The sequence below is a fragment of the Atheta coriaria genome, unplaced genomic scaffold (genome assembly GCF_025399875.1).
Source record: "Atheta coriaria isolate IRGN ID8LTWV9N9 unplaced genomic scaffold, Caltech_Dcor_3.1 hic_scaffold_2_pilon, whole genome shotgun sequence".
Taxonomy (NCBI): domain Eukaryota; kingdom Metazoa; phylum Arthropoda; class Insecta; order Coleoptera; family Staphylinidae; genus Dalotia; species Dalotia coriaria.
The window spans coordinates 3,121,832-3,139,098 of record NW_027045444.1 but is presented as its reverse complement, the minus strand read 5'-3'; the positions used below and the strand labels follow the sequence as shown (position 1 = coordinate 3,139,098).

At 31.9% G+C, this 17,267-nt stretch overlaps 2 protein-coding genes across 2 annotated transcripts in view; both read left to right on the top strand.

Annotated features, from left to right (window-relative positions):
* The window catches only part of LOC135803116 (uncharacterized), a 58,307-nt gene extending 51,826 nt beyond the window's left edge, over positions 1–6,481 (top strand). Inside the window, 15 exon segments of the mRNA XM_065316733.1 lie at positions 178–696; positions 815–967; positions 1,017–1,147; positions 1,296–1,379; positions 1,576–1,634; positions 1,689–1,783; positions 1,840–1,903; positions 1,906–2,239; positions 2,297–2,600; positions 2,602–2,848; positions 2,890–4,045; positions 4,333–4,421; positions 5,179–5,384; positions 5,525–5,615; positions 5,618–6,481. Coding sequence (XP_065172805.1) covers positions 178–696; positions 815–967; positions 1,017–1,147; positions 1,296–1,379; positions 1,576–1,634; positions 1,689–1,783; positions 1,840–1,903; positions 1,906–2,239; positions 2,297–2,600; positions 2,602–2,848; positions 2,890–4,045; positions 4,333–4,421; positions 5,179–5,384; positions 5,525–5,615; positions 5,618–5,928 — 3,843 coding nt within the window. The 3' untranslated portion in view covers positions 5,929–6,481.
* Positions 6,482–8,937: 2,456 nt separating this feature from the next.
* Positions 8,938–17,267, top strand: part of LOC135802534 (uncharacterized) — a 29,096-nt gene continuing 20,766 nt past the window's right edge. The window contains exon 1 of the mRNA XM_065316128.1: positions 8,938–9,342. The gene's annotated coding sequence lies outside the window, so the exon portion shown is untranslated. The remainder of the gene's footprint in view (positions 9,343–17,267) is intronic.

Genomic DNA, 17,267 nt, shown 5'->3' with positions numbered 1-17,267 from the left:
AAAGTCAAAAATTCTGAGTCTAAATTTTTTAATAAATCTTTACGTTTTATAACATTTTAAAACTTTTATGTTTTTTCTGTATCAAAGAAAAATTCTAAGTCTAAATTTTACATCAAATCTCCACGTTTCATACAATTCTAAGACAATAATATTTTTCTGTGTCTAAAATTTTTCCAGAAACCACCTTTGAAAAGGGAAGACTCTTTTCTCCAACGATTCTCTACAAGACAAATCCCCGAAACACAAGAAACCGTCGAAGATACCGGAAGCGAAGGTGGAACTACAGAACGCACAACAACAAGACGTAGAAGAGCACGTCGGAAACAACCGCGTTCTGTAGTCAATCCCGATGAGAACTTTTACTTCTACTGGTTGTTGATTCTGACACTTTCTGTGTTGTACAATCTGTGGACGTTGATTGTGCGACAGTCATTCCCAGAATTCCAAGCCCTCCTGAGTGGTTTCTGGCTGGCGTGTGACTGTCTAAGTGACCTGTGTTTTATTATGGATGTGGTTGTACAACTACGAACCGGATATCTGGAACAGGGACTCATGGTCTACGATTCGCGGAAATTAGCTAAGCATTACCTGACGTCACGTGCCTTCCTTCTCGATCTCGCCGCTCTATGTCCACTTGATTTACTGCAGATTCATCTCGGACCGCAGCCACTGTTGAGATTTCCCAGATTTTTTAAGGTGATGTAGAAAAAATTCTGAGTCTAAAATTTTTAACAGATCTTTACGTTTCGTGAAATTCTAAGACTAAAAAGTTTTTACAGAATTAAAATAATTTTTGTCATTATTCTGTAATTAGGTTTATCGCGCAATAAATTACTATTATATGGTTGAGTCACGCACGGTGTATCCGAATTTATGGCGCGTGGTGAACTTGATCCACATCCTGCTCATTTTGGCCCATTGGTTCGGCTGCTTTTATTTCCTCCTGTCAGAAGCGGAAGGATTTCAGGTAAAGGAAAAAATTCTAAGACTTTCTTTGATACAGAATTTATTTATAGGGTGATTGGGTATATCCATACCGTCCAGGCGACTATGCAACTTTGACGAGGAAATATCTCGGGTCGCTGTATTGGTCGACGTTGACACTAACCACAATCGGCGATTTACCCACGCCGGAAACAAATGCCGAGTAAGTGAAAATTCTACGTCTCATTCTGTAAGGAATGCAAGCTTTAAATTTGAGTCAAAACACTTAGAATGTGTTTAGGTACTACTAAAGAATTTATTTTTAAAATTCTGTGTCTAAAATTTTTAAAATAAAAATTTCTGAAACACAGAAAAACTAATTCGGTGGACGGCCCGAGGTCCTTGCCGCGTCGTGGCGTCAAATCGCGTCTGCTACAATTCAACAATAACGAAGGGTAGGTAAATTCTACAATTAAATAATCTCAGAAAAAGGACTAAAGGGCCGTTCACCAAATTCGAAAATAACGACACAAAATTTTTCTAAACTAAAACCTAGGGCCCTTTAAACCTATTCTGAAATTTTTATGTTTTTTAATAAAATTCTAAGTCCCAATATACAGAATTTGAATTCTAACACTAAATTTGTTTCAGATATGTGTTCACAATCGTTTCTTATTTGATAGGTGTATTTATATTTGCGACAATAGTTGGTAAGTCCCATAAAAAGACTCAGAATTACAATAAAAAATTCTATATCTTTTTAGGTCAAGTAGGTAATGTGATAACAAACAGGAACGCCAATAGGTTAGAATTCGAACGTCTCTTGGACGGTGCAAAAACCTACATGAGACATCACAAGGTAATTACAGAATTCCAACCAAAAAATTCTGCATCTAAATTTTTTTGTGAATCCAGGTACCGGGAGGTATGAAACGTCGTGTCCTTCGATGGTATGACTATTCTTGGTCCCGGGGACGTATCCAGGAGGCGGGGACATCAACACCGCCCTTGGCCTACTCCCAGATAAACTAAAAACAGAATTAGCCCTTCATGTCAACCTAAGTGTACTGAAAAAGGTGACGATATTCCAAGAATGCCAACCAGAATTTCTGAGAGATTTGGTGCTCAAAATGAAAGCATACATCTTCACACCTGGAGATTCTATATGTAGAAAAGGTGAGGTTGCGAGGGAGATGTTCATAATCGCAGATGGAATTCTGGAAGTCCTTAGCGAAGCCGGTAAAGTCCTCACAACAATGAAAGCAGGTGATTTTTTCGGAGAAATTGGAATTCTGAATCTCGACGGACTCAATAAGTAAGTATTCGGTAATAATTCTACAATTAAAAAGATACAGAATTATTATGGTTCTAGGCGTACAGCAGATGTGCGTTCTGTAGGATACTCAGAATTATTCTCACTCTCCCGGGAAGATGTCCTCAACGCAATGAAAGACTACCCAGAAGCTCAAGAAATTCTCCAAGCTTTAGGGAGGAAACGTTTGATGGAAGTCAAAGCATCCGCCAGAGCTTACCAAAAAGAAAAAGAAATGGCGGATGGTAAAGGGTTAGTAGACAAAATAAAAAACGAAGCAAAAGGACTCAGAAACGCTCTGCGAAAAAGTAGAACCCATCGAAGAAGTCACGAATCCCTAGAACTACAACCTCTGCATTCAAGTAGAAAACCGGGATGGGAAAGGAGTCCTCAAAAGGATGCCCAGGGTAAGATCCCATGAATTATCCCAAGAAGAAGAAAAGAAAGAATCTGATGTGGATGGTCCTGAAAAGGTCACTTCCCCACTAGGAGCAGGGTTACCCCTGTTATCCAGACTTAGATTATTGAAAGAAAAACAAGAACATGAGGAGAGAGTAGGGTCAAGTCCATTGGGTCATAGCCCATCACCCGCCAGTGTAAAAAGTCCACCCCAACCGGAAGTAGTAATCTGGTACCTAGCAGTGGATCCACCACAGGTTCTGAAGAAAAAGACCAACCGGAAGTCATAGGTGCAGGTTTACCACTTTTACAAAGACTTTTACTTCTGAAAGCCAAAGAGGATAAAGCAGCGCTATCTCAGAATCTATCTCAGGTCCAGGCTTCAACTAGTAAGGGTACCACTAATTCTACACCTTGTACAAATTCTGTAGTTACTTCTACATCCACTTGTACCTTAACCACAAAGAATTTATTAACATCTACAATAACAAAACCTGCGAATAAGGTTTCCTTCCGGGAGAAATTGAAACAACTCAAAGAGACTAAGGAACACCATCAACATCATCAACCCTTGAAGGACATCCCAGAACCTTCCGTTGAAGAATCCCCGAAAGATTCTCCACAGTCCAATGAAAGTCTGGATAAAGATGAGAATGAAAAGGAAGCTCATTGGTCCAAATTAAAAAAGGCCGCCATTGTCCGAGATAACTCCGAGCGGCAGATGTCTGCTAGTTCCTCGCTAACTAATCTCAGAAAAACTGAAGTTGGTACCATCAAAGAAGAATCCGATGAGAACTTGAACTCAGATTCTATATTTCTCAACAATGATTCTAAACCTAGGCCCAGGTTGATTCTGACTCAACGTACCACCAAACAATATAGGTCCATAGATGACTTAAGTCCAGAATATGGCGGGTTACCTTTTGTGAAGAAATTGAAGATTTTGAACGAAAGACAAAAATTAGAAGAGTTGGAAACTGTCATGAAGACAAGGTCCTTCTCCCTGGATATTTCCGATAAGGAGGATACAGGGGATCATCTTACCAGGAGTAGGTCTGAGGGTAGTACCATGCATCATGCCATGGAGAGACTCCTGGTACCATCTCCTCTGCATTCAAGTACAGAAAGTAATGAGACCTTAGAAAGGAGGAATTTGAAGAGTATTCTGAAGAAACTCTCAGAGGAGATTCCTCCTGCTACAGCTACGACCATGCCGGAAAAAGTGGATTCTACTGAGTTCCGGAAGTTGATGAGGGCACCCACGATTGAAGGTTATGCAGCCAGGCATTCCAAGTTGTCGAAAAGTGTTACTTTTAATAGGGATACACTTCCCAGTCCGCCGAATAGTGGGAATGCTTTGACCTGTGTTACCAGGGTACCTCATGGTGGTCATGGTCTTGATGATTCTACGTCTTTTCCGTTTTTGTCCACGCCGATTTTTACTACCACTACAAGTTTACCCACGTCGCCGTTGATTAAGAATATTCCGCATGGGGATGTTGGTGGGGATGGTGGGATTCATGCGCATGCGCATGTGCAGGGGGAGGGGGGGAAGGTCCGGTGCATATACCACAAATTAGTAATAATGTTTCCAATTTGACCAATATTACGGTGACGAATATTACTAGTGTTATTCCGCCTCCACCGCCGCCGAATGGTTCTCCAGGGAATAATAATATTGATGAGTTGAAGAATAGGCTGGAGGAGGAGAGGATGCAGCAGGAGAAGCAGGAGAAGTGTAATGTGCAGATTATAACCTCGAAAAGCAATCAGATGAAGTACAAAGGTAGGTTTTGGAAAATAAAAGTAGTGGGGGTAAAATTTTTTGAATTTTAGGATAACTTTTGATTGGGGGGAGGTAGAAGAAAAATTTATTAAGATAAATTGTTAAGGGTTAAATGGTCTATGAGGATGTTTTTAGTAAATTTTATTAGTTATAATATTTGAGGAGATATTTGAGGTTAAAGTTCAGTATGCAACAGTTTGAAGTAATTTTTTGACAAATTTTGGGCATGTCGATAAGATTTGAACCATAATTTATAACAAAAAAATGTATTAAGATAAATTGTTAAGAATTAACCAATCTATTAGGATATATTTATAAAATTTGTGTAAATTTAATATTTAAGGAGATATTTGAGGTTAAACTCAATTTTTCATAATATACAACAAACTTTTTTCTGAAAATTTGGGCATTGCAATAACTTTTGAACCGTAAATGATAACAAAAAATTTTATTAAGATAAATTGTTGGTATTTACCTATTCTACCCGAATATATTTTTAAAAATTTCAAAAACTCAATATTTTAGGTGATATTTGAGGTTAAACTCAATGTTTCATAATTTGCAACAAAATTTTGCAAAAAATTTGGGCACTTCAATAACTTTTAAACCACAAATGATAACAAAAAATTGTATTAAGATAAATTATAGAGAATTAACCAATTTACAATATACTGTAAAAATATTTAAAATTCACCATACCATTAAAAAGATATTTAAGGTTAAAGTTAATAATTTAATTTATAATTTTAATTTTTAGGTTCTCTAGACGAAGAACAGCAATATTTCGCAGATATTCTCATGGCAATCAAACAAGTAATGAGCACACACCTCCAAGACATGCAGGACAAATACCAACAAAAACTAATAAAACTCGAAGAAGAACTCAAAGAACGCGACGAGACAATTGACCAACTCCGAGAACACATCCACGAATTAGAAAAAGCCACCGACGATTCATACACGGTAAATATCTCACAAAAACCAAAATAACTCACCAATCCAAAAAAATACAAAAAAAATTCATTAAAATAAAATATACCCAATTAAATTCTCCACCTCATACACTTAACCCCATAAATTTATCTCAACTGGTTCACCCACAGGACTCAATCGAAACTGTCGTTTCCGGTCACGAGCACTCCTGGGACGAACTAAACCGCAACGAATCCACAGAATTAGAACAACTTCCACAAACCCTATGCCCCAACCCATATGGCAAGGACCCACGGATGAAGTCATCCTTGAAATGGACTCCAACACGGACACCGAGTCTGAATTCGGCGGGGATTCCTCCGAGCCTGAACCCGGATATGAATCCGGCGAATATGAAAACTCTCCCAACAACTGGGAGGTGGAAATGTTGGCGGCGCAAATGCGTCAACAGAGGAGATCCGCCAGTCTGGATCCAAGTGCCACGCGGCCGATTCGTAGAAGGTTTACACGTGGCGCTAGTGCGGACACTTCCGGTTCGGCGTCGTCGGCGCTGCATCATCATCGAAGGGACTGATATATCGTCATCGTGATCATCCATCACTATTAACTCTAGTTGTTTCTTATCAAATGGAGGATACAAATACAAAATTGATAACAATGTGATAGTACACTAAACCAAACAGGATATAATCTAGATTATGACTCATAGGGGAGTATATAATATAATGAAAGCAACACAAGTATTGTATTTGTAGATATATCTTATCTAGGGGTAATACGAGTACTTTGCACATGATCCTTAATTTCGTCCTTGAATGTATAATAAATTGGGTGAATAATGTATTGTATGAGGGAAAAAACACAAAAATGTGATTTTTATATCAATAAGTATATTATGGTGCCAAAATTAGAAAAACCGGAAAACCGGACGTGAAACCGGAAAACCGGAAAATATAACCGGAAGTGTGCGGGGAATTAATACGGCTCAATATTCTTTGCGTTTGAGTGTGAAAATAATATGTAAATATTAATGCGATCGGTGTTACACTAATATTAATATTAATAATAAATTAATATTAATAATAATAATAATGAATTAGTAATAATCCAATACACTAAGTAATAATTATATTATGATTTTTGTTTTTATTTTTTTTTTATTTTTGTTTTTGTTTTGTTTGAGAATAAAATGTAACAATTAGTGATAATATGAGACACTGTACTGTATTGTATAGAGATGAGTATTGCTAATTAATTAATATATTGTAATTATCTACTTACCAGTATAATGAGATGCAGATGATTATTATGTACACAAATATTTACGAGTAACAAAATGAGGATTATGATAAGAGATGAGATGAGATAAGAGGAGATATGAATAGGGAGGGAGATGAAATATTATTATATTATGGAGTAAAGAGATACCTATGAGGCAGAGGAATAAAAAATATAAATATTATGTGTGGATTGTTTATTTATTCTTAGGGATATGGATAAATTATTGGTTTTTTTTTTACTTTTTGTGTGTGGAAATTGTTGGTTTTTGTTTGTTTTTTGGCTGTAAAAAGTTTTTGGCTAGTGATAATAAGCTGGAATTTGGTTTGTGGGTAGTGTATGAGTTAATAATGGTATTATTGTTTGAATGAAATCATTATCTTTATTTGTTTATAATTTATTTGTGTTTAAATTTGTACTTTTGTTTTAACACTAGCAAAAACAAAGAATATGTTTTTTAGTTCTTTTTTTACTGTAAATAGTGTCTGGTTAGTGATAACAAGTTGAAATTTAACTTGTAGATAGTGAATGAGTTAATAAAGACATTTTTGTTCAAATTTAATTTTTATCTTAATTTGTTTATAAAATATTTAAGTTTAAAGTTGTAATTATGTTTTTACAGAAAGAAAAATAAATAATTTTGATTTTTCTTTGTTTTTTGGCTGTAAAAACTTTTTGGTTAATGATAGTTAGTTGAAATTTTGTTTCTAGTTAGTTTATTAGTTGGCAAATAAACTATTGTTTAAATAGCATAATTATCATTATTTGTTTATAAAATACTTGAGTTTAAAGTTATAATTTTGTTTTTTCACAAACAAAAGTAAAGAATTTTGAATTTTGTTGGTTTTTGGCTGTAAAATCAGTTTAGTTAGTGATAACTCGTTGAAATTTTGTTTCATGTTAGTTTATTAGTTGATAAATATTTTTTGTTTAAATGGCGTTATTATCTTTATTTGTTTATAAATTATTTGAGTTTATAGTCAGAATATTGTTTTTACACAAATCAAATTAAAGGTTTTTGATATTTGAAAGTTTTTTTATTGTAAAAACTTTTTAGTTAGTAATAACAAGTTAAAACTTTGTTTGTAGGTAGTGAATGAGTAGCTAAAGGTAATTTTATTTAAATTAAATTATTATCTTTATTTGTTTATAAGATATTTGAGTTTAAAATTGTAATTTTGTTTTTGCACAAACACAGCTGAAGAAAATTGATTTTTGTTTGTTTTTTGACTGTAAAAGTTTTTGATTAGTGATAACAAGTTGAAATTTTGTTTATATTTAGCTTATTAGTTAATAGATATATTATTGCTTTAAATGAATTTAATATCTTTATTTGTTTATAAAATATTTGAGTTTTAAGTTATAACTTTTGGTATTTTGATTTTTGTTAGTTTTTTAGCTGTAAAAATCTATTGGTTAGTGATAACAAGATAAAATTTTGTTTATATTTAGTTTATTAGTTGGTAGATATATTATTGTTTAAATGACGTTATTATCTTTATTTGTTTATGAGATATTTAAGTTCACAATTAAAATTTTGTTTTTTTCATTTGATTTTTGATAGTTTTTTAGCTGTAAAAACATATTGGTTAGAGATAACAACCTAAAATTTTGTTTATATTTAGTTTATTAGTTGGTAGATATATTATTGTTTAAATGACGTTATTATCTTTATTTGTTTATGAGATATTTAAGTTTAAAGTTAAAATTTTGTTTTTTCATTTGATTTTTGTTAGTTTTTTGTCTGTAAAAACTTATTGATTAGTGATATTTATTTAAAATTTTGTTTATTGTTAGCTATTTAGTTAGTAAACATATTATTGTTCAAATAACTCTATTATCTTTATTATTTTTAAGATATTTAAGTTTAAAGTTGAAATTTTGATTTTGCAAAAAAAAAATACATTAAAAAAATGCTTAATTTAAGCTAATTCAAACATTAATTAATAATTACTACTTGTCCATTGCAAATATTTGATGACACGGTTTCATCTCCAACTCTTTCACTTACATATAATGCTTCCTCATAACTTTACCTCAATTCATTCCAAGCGACAAACAACACACAATCAACAAACACAAAAACCAAACACAACACTTGTAACACCTTGTCATCCTCACCTCCTCCATTCCTCTCATACACACCCCACACTCTATAATCCCATCTCACTCATGGTCAGCGTTTCACCTCACCGTACTTCTTTTCTCACACACACACATACACTACGCATGCGCCGCGTCCACCGCGTTACCGGCACCGACGCTGCGCCGTCTACTCTGCACACTCATTCGCACTCGAGTCGTGCAACCACAAACATCGCTCCGCTACGTGTTCGTGTTTTATTTTATACTCGTATACTTGTATTATTATTACCTACACTGTACATAAAAAGTGGAAGAAGAAGCAAAAGAAGTTTAATCATCGCATGTGCTCCGGTTTTTACGCATTGGAACACTCGAGTGCGAAACGCAAGAAAGCTCGCGCGAAACTAATTAAGACGTTCACCACGAAAAAAATAAAAGCATCGTGTCAATAATTCGAATTCTAATTAAGAATAGAATAAAGTGGTTAAATAAAATGTTTGTTAACTTTCAAAACTTTATCAAACTTTAATAAACCAACAATATTTGGATTTATCAAGTGATTTTTGTGTGTTTCACAAGGATAGAAACAAATTTCAACGTTGAATTTGATTGATCATCGAATAATGTGAGTAAAATTTTAGTTTTATTTTATTTTCACGCGTTGAATATGAAATTATCTTAATAATAGTATAACACTTTGTATTTGAAGATAATTTTTTATGTTTTTCTTCTTTTTTTTTGTTTCGTTGTGTATAATTTTTGGATCGTTCCGCTTGTTGACTTTATATTATACCTCTATTTGTGGCCGATCTTGAAGATTTGAAGACTGCGCGTTTAATTTTAATCTGTTTGGTTATGGTATGGATGTATTTGGTGTGATTTCGGATTTTGTCTGGTCCGAAAAAATAGTGTTAGATTTACAGTTGGAATTTTCGTTATAGTTTAGTTTAGGTTTTGTTGAATAACTCGTGAAGGAATTGAGGTAGATGAGTTTTGTTTGAAGATTTAGGAAGAGGATTAAATTGTCTTTTGGATAATGTTAGGTTGGTTTGGTAATATTTTGGGGTTATGAATTATTTGAGGTTAAATATTGGATTTGATGTTTTTTGATGTTTTGTTGATAATTGTTAATAACTAAGAAATTAATTAAAGGAATGGTATTATGATAATTGATATTGATGAAGGATTAAATTATCTTTCATTTGACGTAAAATTTTATAGGAAATTATTGTTAGAAGTATGAAATATTAGGTGGGAAAGTTAAGAATAATATTGAAAATTGCATTTGTTTAATTTGTTTTAGTTTTTGTTGATTTGCGCATAAACTAACAGCGGTAGGTTAATTTTGTTTAACAATTTAATAGTCTGTTACATTACCTTTCAGAATATGTGTCATTGTTTAAATAAATATTTCTCCAAGTTGTTAATATTTATTAATAAACATTAAACTTGTAAAACTTGCATTTTTGCAAGTTTTAATTAAAACGTTAATTACTGCTAAATTAACATTGATACAACTATGCAGTGAACAAATATTGAAAAAGGATTAAATTATCTCTCATATGATATCAAAATATTTTTATGATTGCAGTTATAACTATTAAATATTTAGTGATAAAGTTAAACAAAACATAAAAATGTTTGTAATTAATTTAGTTTTTGTTCATTTATGCTTAAGCTAATTGCAATACCATAGCAATTTTGCAAAATTGAATAGATTATTAAATTACCTATACAAATATGTATAATTGTTTAAACAAATATTAATATAACATATAAATATTTTTGATTAAACTTCACAGTAGTAAAACTTTGACTTTTTTTATAAAATTATTAATTACTCAAACACACATAAAGTTATTACAAAAATATTTGTGTTGATTCAAAGAAAATTAAATTTTCTACCAGATGTTGCCAAGATTAGAACTGCAACTGTTATAACTAATTAAATTGACCTTCTAAAGGTATACAAATGGCACAAAACAACACAACTCAAATGAAAAAATTAAAAAGTTCGTTTATTTAAGCTTCTGTAAATGAAAATGAACGAAAATAGTTATTACAAAAATGTTAACATAATTATAGAGTGCATTTACATAGCTTTCAGAAAGTGTATAATTGTTTAAACAAATGTTACTTTAAACATAAAATATTTTATGTTTTATAACAAAAAACACAAAATTTAGGTTAATTCTTGCATTTTTTTAATAAAAGCTTTGATTACTCTTGAACTAATTAAGATTTTGGAAAAGTTTAAAGAGTATGTGAAAGAAAATTAAATTTCTCTCATATGACATTAGACTTTCTTCAAATTTTATTTTATAACCATAAGAAATTAATTATTTAAGTTAATATTTAATTTTTTTTATGAAAAAGTTACAATATAAATAAAACAGTAAATATTTAATGGTTCGAAATAAATTTATTTATATTGTTTAACATATTCTGAAAGCTTTGTTAATATACTACATGAATCTGAAAAGAGAAATGATTTATCTTAATTAGTTTATTAATTATAAGCAAAATTGTAAAATTTGCGACGTAAAAATTCATTTTTTTGGTTTTATCACTTTAGCCAACTTTGAAAGCCCGTAACTCAGTAACTATTTAATAAAATTAAATAATTTTACAAGGAGTCTACGTAAAATTTATTACTTATTAAGCTCAATTAATGTCAAATTAATATCTTTAATAGTTTTCTGAAAATTTAACATTTTCCAGAAAAAACAGAAATTTTTTAGATTTATTGCAATTTTCTTTCAATTTTTTTATTTATAACTAATAGTACAGTCATTTGGTGCTAAAAAATGTGGTTGCTTGGAAAATAGTGCGGGATTGTTGAAAATTGGTATTCATATAGATTTCGAGGTGCTCTTTACGAATTTCAACTTTGCCACCTCGTATCTTGTTCGCTCGAGTCACCATCTTGGAAAAATGGTGTCAAAAAACAGTTTTTTGACCATATCTCCTTTCCGATTAATTTTACGATAAACATATCTATATAATAAATTAAACTAGAGAAAATTTCCTATAATTTATGTAAGTACCTTTTTCTTGTAAAATTAATAGCTTTAGCGTACGGGCGCCACAAAGTCTACTTCAACATTCGTTTTTGCCAAAAAGTCATTTCCAAGTCGTCATGACTGCTATTTTTGCTTGCTATGATTTGAGGGTGCTCGTGCTCCCCCTCGTTTGTTTGAAAGTTTCGCCGGCCGAGTTTACTTTTATTTTAGTATTTTTTCATTGAGTCATTATTTGATATTTATTGTTCTGAATAGTCGTGTTGTTTGCAGTTTTGATGCCATGGTTGATAACGTAAATTTTTTATTTGTAAAACTCCATTGCAAAATAGTGAAGTGATAGAAATTAAAGAAAGAAATAAAAGAAAGGATAATAAGGGTAAACTTTTAGAGGGATTGAGATCGGTAGTTGTTCACGAGATATGTCGGAAACGATATAATAATGAGAAACTAATCATTGCGTTTAAAAAAGGATGTGTTGTCACGACTTTTCAACCACAACTGCGATCCACGTGCCCAACATTCTCATTTAAAAATCATTGTTTTTTGTACGCTGCTGATAGAACAGCAGAATTTATAGCGAAATAAAAACAAACGCATTTGAGTGATCGAAATATTGTGATTAGCGTACATAAATTATCGATGAAAAACACTATTTCAGAACGTCCTAGAGCACGTAATGATGATTGGGGTAGAGCGATTGTTGAATGCCTCGAGCGTGTTTATGATTTGGTCGCAGCCAATGCACAGTATCACAATTCGTGCATGTTATCGGCGAAGATGTAGATCTTCTTATTCACTATCAATGCGTTCAAACATAAATTTGCTAAAACCAGAAAAAGGAAAAATTTTGCAACAAATCTATTCAACCAAAAGCATGATCGATCAAACAGCGGCAGATCACATATTATTCTTACATGCTTTTTGTGGCTGTGATACAACATCTGCACTCTTTCATCAAGAAAAATTAAAATGTATTAATGTACTCCGTAAAAATCCAGATTTAAACGAAGTTATCCAGGTATTCAAAAACCCAAAGGCTGGTACAGAGATCATTGCTACAGCTGGCGAATTCTTCCTTCTTAAATTATACAGTTACAGTGATGTGAAAACTATGCAAAATATGTTTCAAACATCTATAGATATGGCAGCTTCACAAAATCAGCATACAAAAATAGATTTAATATTGCATCGCTACCACCAACTGAAGCCGCAGCCCGACAACATTCGTTCAGAACTTATCACCAAATTAAATAGTAGTATGGGAATGAACTAAATGCAGAACAATGGGGATGGAAAAGAAAGAAGAATGGGCTAATCCCCCACACTTGAGCCCCCAGCTCCCGAAACATTGTGAAAACTAATATCTTGCAAATGCAAAAAGGGGTGTCAGAAAGCCTGCGGCTGCAGAAAGACTAGAATGAAGTGCTCCGTTATCTGAATAAATTGCAGTGGTACCTGTGATAATTCGCAAGTTCACAAGATAGCGATAAGGAGGAAGAAACCATTACCGTTTTTGAGCACACGTACGATGAACTCAAGAACTAAGATTGCAGTGAAATCGATAATCCCATCACGGATAGTATGGAAGAAATTTTTACTTGTGATATTTCGATCGGTCCTGAAGACAATTAACGCAGAACACTTGGTCTATCGCGAAGAGCGTATCGGAAGACAATCCATTAAATTTTGGAATAGTGCGTGTGGATTAGGCCTACTGGGGATACCACGATAAAAAAACAATCGCGCCACGTACTCTACCTCATGGTGGTGTGGAAATGAGTTTTTGGCAAATACGAATGTTGAAGTAGACTTTGCGGCGCCCGTACGCTAAAACTATTAATTTTACAAGAAAAAGGTACTTATATAAATTTAACTTAAATAAATTTAATTTATTATATAGATATATTTATCGTAAAATGAGTCGGAAAGGAGATATGGCCAAAAAACTGTTTTTTGACACCATTTTTCCAAGATGGTGGTTCGGGCGAACAAGATACGAGGTGGCAAAGTTGAAATTCGTAAAGAGCACCTCGAAATCTATATGAATACCAATTTTCAACAATCCCGCACTATTTTCCAAGCAAAACTACCAAATGACTGGGCTAAAAGGAAATCAAGTAACAAAGTATTTATTTTATTTTTTTCATATAAAAATTACAAATTTAATTCATAAATACGGTCCTGAAATAATTACCAAGTTACCATTAGTTACCAAGCCTCGAATAACTCGAAATCGTTACCAAATCGAATATATTTATTTGTGTTGGTCAATTAAAGCCACAAAAAAAAACGTAATTAACATTAAACAATACATAAATATCGCCAATTGTGAAATTTTTCCACACACACACAAAACAAAAAAGTATCACAATCGTGAATTCTAATCAATTCCAGGTTATTAATCATCTAGTTCTTGTCTAAAACAACAATAATTCACGTATTTATATTTATTTCCGATTTAATTAGTGTAAAACACGTAAAAAGCAACCTACGACCGACTTAAGTCACAGCGGCGCGCATGACTTATGATGATTTATGACTTATGGGACGATCCGTAGGCTTACAAGCTGTTGTCTGCGCATATCCTGCTTTAATGCAAGACGCAAGACATACGATGTTGGTAACTCTGTAAGGCGTGTGCTTGAGTGTAAATCATTACGATGCCAATTAATCGTACCGTTCGTCGAGGCGCTTAGTTTTACTTAAGTTAAGTTAAGGCTTGAGTTGGGTTTAAGTTAAGTCGAGTCGTTAGGTGGGTTATGAATAATTTGCGAATGCGTGGATGGTTTAATTAAATTCTGAGGCAGGTGAATCTTGTTTATGTGTATGATGTTGGGTGTAATTGAGTGGGGATTAGGTTGATTGGAATTAATTTGTTTTAAGTTGATTCGGAGAGAAAATTAGGTGGAAATTTATTGAAGTTTAAGTTTAGATGTAATTATTTGTTATTAATAATTAGAATTGTTTATATGGTTTAATGTTATATGAAAGACGATTTAATTGGCTTTGATTGTGTTTTTGTAGTTTTGAAAAATATTAATTAGTTTGAGAGTAATTTAGGTTTTTGTAAAATTTTGGAATTTTTGGGTAATAAAGTAATGTTATTTTTAATTGCAATTATCATTTAGTTGTGATTAGAATTTTGATTTGGTTTGGATATCATATGAAAGGTAATTTAATTGGCTTTTATTTTGTTTTTGCAGTTTTAAAATATATTAATTAGTTTTTGAGTAATATTGATTTTTGTAAAAATTTTGGGAAATTTTCTGTCTGATTTATTATTTTTTGCGTTTCGAAGCAATTTTTAATTAGTTATAATTAGAATTATGACAATATTTTTATGTGATATGAAAGACATGTTAATTGTTTATCAATGTGTTTTTACACTTTGCAAATATCTTAATTAGTTTGCGAGTAATTGTGATTTTAATGAAAAAAAAGTAAAAATTGCATTTTTTGCATTTTCACATAAAACAATAAATATTTAATAGTTATAAACAAATTTATTTATATTGTTATACATATTATGAAAGCTTCGTTAATATACTATATGAATCTGAAAACCGCAATAATTTATCTTAATTAGTTTATTAATTATAAGCAAATTAGTAAAATTTGCGAAAATTTTAATTTTTGGTCTTATGACTTAAGTCAACTTTGAAAGACTATAACTATGTAAATCTCAAATAAAATTAAACAGTTTTGGAAACAGTTAACTTAGAATTTATCACTAATTAATCACACTTAATTTCAAATTCATATCTTTAATACTTTTCTCTTAAATTAACATTTTCTTAAAAAAACACCAAATTTTTAACATTTTTCGTAATTTTTCCCGTTTTTTCACCAAAAAACTCACAAAAACCCACCATAATTATGACTTAACAACCAACTTAAGTAATCTCCTAATAACTCACATCCTAATTTATCAAATGGTCATGAGTTGACATCTTCAACACAATTATCCATCGCCTAATCAAGCAATAATTGTAAAAATTGCGACAAAATCACCAACATCAACTTTACTCGCATCTTAAGCAAGCTTAACTCTTAAGCTACTAACTAAGGTTAGTAATGAAAATGATAAATTACAAAAGCAGTTACAAATCATTACGCTAGCGCACCTATTACCCGTTGACGTCTTTCTGGGGCGCAACACGCAGCTTAACGATTTTTTCTCGGTGCGCAAGCGTACGCGACTTAACGAACTTCACTCAGTAAGTCTGGCAAGCCGCGAAGCAGTTTCGTGTAGGAAATAGACCAAGAATAGGAGAGCGACGCGCCGACGACCAAAACCGTGCTGCACACCACACGGCGAATTAATTTATTAATTTTTATACAGGACCGTATTTACAAAAACTAAAAAAATTTAATAAAAATTATAAAAATTAATATTTTGACCTTAAAATTTGGATTTTGTGCACTAAAAAGCATAAATTTCGTGTTTTTGAGATTTCAAGATGGCGGCCATACAACTTTCTTCACTTAGTCGCGCTATAGGTACCTAATTTATTGTCTAAGTCACGATTTGATTGTTAATGCGCAAATCGTGAGGTTTTGCACAATTTAGAACAGTTTTCAGTGTCAATGTGACTTAAGTCACATAAAGAAAAAAAAAACTAAAAGTTTATATTGAAGTTTGTCTGGTTTTTTTGTAGTTTTATTTTATTGTGCTGGGATTTCGACTCGGTTAAAACGCGTTAAATTAATACTTAATACTTACTTAACTTAAGTCTACGAATTTATGAAATGCAAACATGTTGCTGGTGTGTTTCATGAAGCGGGTCAAATTTTACGTGTTTGCTTGATTCATTCATATTCCACTGACACAGAAAGACAACTGACTCTCGGATACAAAAGTGCATTAATTTATGGAGGTTTTAAACGTTACTTTGTGTTGAGTGGAATGTTGTTTGTATAGTTGTAAGGGGTTTAAGGGTTAAAAATGGAGTAAAGGTTTTTTAGTTTATATTTTTTGTTATTGTGAAGAGATGGTCAGTGATAACAAATTAAAATTTTGAATAGGTATTACTGATAAGATGGTTGATGTTTTAGAATTTGTTGCAAATAGTTTAAATAATTAGTTTAAAAGTTATAAGGCTTTAAATTTGTGTTTTATATTTTTTGAATTTGGTTTTAATTGGAAATTTGTTGATTAACAAAAAACCGTTAATGATAACAAGTTGAAATTTTGTATTGGTATTACTGATAAGATTGTTAACAGTTTTACGTTTACGTAAATTTGTTTAAACAATTAGTTTAAAAGTTACAAGACTTTAAAGTTTTGTTTCATATGTTTTAAATTTGTTTCAAAATGAAAATTTGTTAATTAATAGAGAACTGTTAATGATAACACTCTTCTTCTTTTCACATCGATAACTGATTAGATAATAGTCATTTCACCTTTTATTCCATTCATTTATCTTTACCGGTTGCCTAGTTATAAGACGGTAAACTAAACTAATTACTAAAATTTAACCAATTTTAAAGTTTTTTTTTACAAATTTGTTGATTACCACAAAACGGT